The sequence below is a fragment of the Macadamia integrifolia genome, chromosome 9 (assembly GCF_013358625.1).
Source record: "Macadamia integrifolia cultivar HAES 741 chromosome 9, SCU_Mint_v3, whole genome shotgun sequence".
In the NCBI taxonomy this organism is placed as follows: Eukaryota; Viridiplantae; Streptophyta; class Magnoliopsida; order Proteales; family Proteaceae; genus Macadamia; species Macadamia integrifolia.
The window spans coordinates 31,885,976-31,890,139 of NC_056565.1; the positions used below are offsets into that span (position 1 = coordinate 31,885,976).

The window sequence follows — 4,164 nt, forward strand, 5'->3', positions numbered from 1 at the left end:
CCCAGTTAATTTGACACGTTTAGTTCGATCGTTTATATTTATAGTTTGAATTTTTTGTCGAATGAGGTATATATTGGTATATATATTATCAATTATTGAATGTAATTAAACTTAAAGTCTTTTATATATTATTGATTATTTTAATAAAATATATTAAATTTCTTCAATATAAGACAATTAAAGACTATTAAAAGCTTTATTAGTTCATCAACCCGCTTAAAGCCTCACCTCTACTTCTTTGCGTGCAACCAAACCCCACCTTTCCCTTCAACTGTAACCCTTTCCCCTAAAACCCTCCCTCACAACAACCCCAGACCAGCATACACCTCACACATCACCACCACCACCATGCCTTCACAGTCGGGCTTTCACCCATTGTCCAAGATTCCCCACTGCTACCTCCGGTGGGAGTCCGGGCTGTGTCTCAGTCCCAGTGTGATCGATCATCTGAAAAGACCAGCTAAGCATCATTGGCTGGGTTAGCCTTTACCTGACCAACTACCTAATACTATGCAGGCTCATCAAACAACACTTTTTAGCTTTCTTCAGGATTTGGCCCGAGCTGTTCCTTACCTACTATGTCACAAACACCGCCTAACCACAATCCCACATTGCCTTCCACCATCGACAACCTAGTTGTTCCCCTCCTGCAACAGAAGCCGAGAGAGAGATGGAAGCCGCAAGAAAAGGAGGATGAGAGGCAGGGTTGACTCAAAACAAAGATTCCAAGGATCCTGCTTGTTTCGGAATGGTATGCAGCTATCGACAACGAAGGACAAGGACAGAGGGGTCAATCGGTCGGGCCAGCACCGGTAAAAATGTCAAAAAATATGATCGTTAAGTAATCAGTTAATTTTCTAAATTTTTTTTTTATTATTATTTTTAACTCTACCTTACAAAAGAGGAAAATATTAAAAATTAAATCCACTACATCGTCTCCACCTCACGTAATCCCAACCACAAGTGTCTCCTGCTTCAGAAGACGCCAAAAAGGCATCCAGGTCCTAATCAATCGACACGTGACTCCACGTCCGCAACCCCTCATGGGGCTTAAGCCTAATCTCCATGGCATCTTCCATTATCGCAACCGAAAGCGAAACGCGTGAACGTGGAAACTTCACGGATGTCACCGTCCATAAAACACAAACCGCGGGACTCCGAGAGTATCGTAGAAATATCGAGCGGCCGTAGCTCCCGCAGTAGTATCATGCTTCGCCCATGTTATGTCTCGCCACGTGTCAATCATATAAACCATTTAAACATTTAAAAAATTATTTGATTTAATCCTATCCAGTCCCCTCCCTCTTTGCTATAAATAGCACACCTCCCCCGCTCAATAACAACGACGCAACAGCTCCTACTGCGACAAAGAAAATAACCCAAAGAGAAAACGAAAAAAAAAAAAAACCCCCTCTTTCCTTCTCTCCTTCTCCCTTCTCACTCCCCTCCTTCAATCATAGATGGCATCATTGAGCATAACTCACCAGATTGGTGTCCTTTCTGGGAAGCCAATCCAGTCGGAATCTGTGACTTCCAACGGCGATACGACGGGGGTGGTGTCAGCGGCGGCGGTCTGGAAAACTCAGCCATCGAACCTCCGGTGTAGAATCAAGAACCAAGGTCTAGAGATCGAAGCGATTACACCGCCGGTAAGTCCATTGAAGAGCCCGTGCAGGTCTCCATCGCCGGTATTTGGATCGATGAGGCCGGATCTGTCGGTGGCGTGCCAGGCTCTGGTGGCGGACATGGAGGCGGAGGCGGCGGCGGTGGTGGAGGAGGAGGAGGTGAGGGAGTATATGGAAGGTGGAACTGCGCAGGTGATGAAAGGTGTGAAGGGGAAGGGGGTGCCAGTGTATGTGATGATGCCGTTAGATAGTGTCACGATGAGCAACGGTGTGAACCGGAGGAAGGCCATGAATGCGAGTCTGCAAGCGCTAAAGAGCGCCGGGGTGGAAGGGATTATGATGGACGTGTGGTGGGGTTTGGTCGAAAGAGAAGCACCTGGGTCTTACAACTGGGGTGGCTACGCCGAGTTACTTGAGATGGCCAGGAACCATGGTCTCAAGGTCCAAGCCGTGATGTCCTTCCACCAGTGCGGTGGCAACGTTGGTGATTCTTGCACGTGCGTATCTTAGCTCTTCCCCTTCTTGTTAATCCTTATCCTACGCATCCCTTTTTTCTTCCTCTTTTCGTTTCTCAGCATCCAAACAAAGCGAAAGGTCAAAAAACATGGCTTTTCAACTTACCAGAATGCCCTTGTTCATGTTTGGTACTGTGGTGTTGCAGGATCCCGTTACCCAAGTGGGTGGTGGAGGAGATGGAAAAAGACCAGGACCTTGCGTACACGGATCAATGGGGGAGAAGGAACTTCGAATACCTCTCTCTCGGATGTGACACCCTTCCTGTTCTCAAGGGTCGTAGTCCCGTCCAGTGCTACTCCGACTTCATGCGTGCCTTCAGGGATAACTTCAAACACCTTCTCGGCGACACGATCGTGGTAAGTACTTGGATTTCTCTTTCAATTTCAGATGAAGATATGAAATGGGTTCTTGAAATTGAGAAGATCATTAGCGAATTCCTTAAATATTGCAGGAGATACAAGTTGGGATGGGCCCAGCAGGGGAGCTCCGATACCCCTCGTACCCAGAGGCTAATGGTACATGGAGATTCCCCGGAATTGGAGCTTTCCAATGCTATGACAAGGTATACATTCGATTAATGTTTCTGGGAATTCCCTTGATTTGCTTCCAATTCAGTTAATTTTTGGGTTCTTACATGATTTCTGGTTGGGTGTTTGATGAATGTAACCAGTACATGCTCAGTAGCTTGAAAGCTGCGGCTGAAGCTTCAGGGAATCCAGAGTGGGGGAACGGAGGCCCTTCAGATGCAGGGCACTACAACAATTGGCCTGAAGACACGCCCTTCTTCCGCAGAGAAGGTGGAGGTTGGAATAGCTCTTACGGCGAATTCTTCCTCTCTTGGTACTCTGAAATGCTTTTGAACCACGGAGAGCGGATACTGTCATCAGCCGAATCGATCTTCAAAGGCACAGGCGTCAAGATCTCTGTGAAAATCGCAGGCATCCATTGGCACTACGGAACTCGATCCCACGCACCAGAGCTTACTGCTGGGTACTATAACACCCGCTACAGAGACGGCTACATACCCATCGCACAAATGCTGTCACGGCACGGCGCAGTTTTCAACTTCACGTGCATCGAGATGCGCGATCACGAGCAGCCCCAAGACGCTCAATGTGCGCCCGAGAAGCTCGTTAGGCAAGTAGCTTTGGCGACCAGAGAGGCTAACGTGCCACTTGCAGGGGAAAACGCTTTGCCACGGTATGATGAGTATGCGCACAAGCAGATACTGCATGCGTCGTCGTTGAATCTTGGTGGTGACGATGGAGGCAGGAAAGGAGAGGAGCAAGAGATGTGTGCTTTCACCTATTTGAGAATGAACCCGCAGCTGTTTCAGGAAGATAACTGGAGGAGGTTTGTGGGGTTTGTGAAGAAGATGAGAGAAGGAAAGAATGGGAACCAGTGTTGGGAACAAGTGGAGAGGGAAGCAGAGCACTTTGTGCATATTACGCAGCCATTGGTACAAGAGGCTGCGGTTGCCCTGAGTCACTAGTCTCCGTGAACATTGAAAACACTGGTCTTTTTAGGTTTTTTTTCTTTTAAAATGTATTCAAAATTTAAGGATGAAAAAGAGGAAGAATAGTGAAGAATGAGGGTTAATAGAATCTCTCTAGACTGTTCCCTTTTTTCCTTTTTCGGTTTTGCTTTCTTAATGTTGTGGTCGTGAGATCGTTGTGCATAGACAATATGATCTTGTTGTAGTACCAGTTTTTTTTTTTTGGTAAAGTATTACAAGCCTCTCTCTCTCTCTCTCTCTCTCTCTCTCTCTCTCTCTCTCTCTCTCTCTGTCTTTTGTTCCACCCATACCAAGTTCCGCAAGAACAATACCACCAAAGGGATTCAAAGCTCACAAAATCATATCAAGGACAATCCCACTAATTAACCTAGCATAATTATCAAGCTAAAAATTGTCAACTATTCAATTATGACCAAGTTTTCTTTTATCAGGTGGTGAGGTTCATCACTTCATATTAGGCTTCACAAACCATTATTGGGTTTTAGTATCTTCATAAAATACCCTATT

The 4,164-nt window shown here is 46.1% G+C and overlaps 1 protein-coding gene across 1 annotated transcript; it reads left to right on the forward strand.

Annotated features, from left to right (window-relative positions):
* The first annotated feature begins 1,321 nt into the window (after positions 1–1,321).
* On the forward strand, positions 1,322–3,890 carry LOC122089457 (beta-amylase 1, chloroplastic-like). The gene is made up of 4 exons (XM_042659211.1): positions 1,322–2,122; positions 2,287–2,497; positions 2,593–2,703; positions 2,812–3,890. The coding sequence occupies exons 1-4, from the start codon at positions 1,461–1,463 to the stop codon at positions 3,631–3,633; spliced, it is 1,806 nt and encodes a 601-aa protein (XP_042515145.1). The 5' UTR covers positions 1,322–1,460; the 3' UTR covers positions 3,634–3,890.
* Positions 3,891–4,164: the final 274 nt, after the last annotated feature.

Bases quoted from the DNA above. Each gene is read 5' to 3' on its own strand.
- LOC122089457 (XM_042659211.1), top strand. From the start codon at position 1,461: ATGGCATCATTGAGCATAACTCACCAGATTGGTGTCCTTTCTGGGAAG. The intron at 2,123-2,286 runs GTGCGTATCTTA...GTGGTGTTGCAG, and splicing joins AACGTTGGTGATTCTTGCAC to GATCCCGTTACCCAAGTGGG. The intron at 2,704-2,811 runs GTATACATTCGA...GAATGTAACCAG, and splicing joins CTTTCCAATGCTATGACAAG to TACATGCTCAGTAGCTTGAA.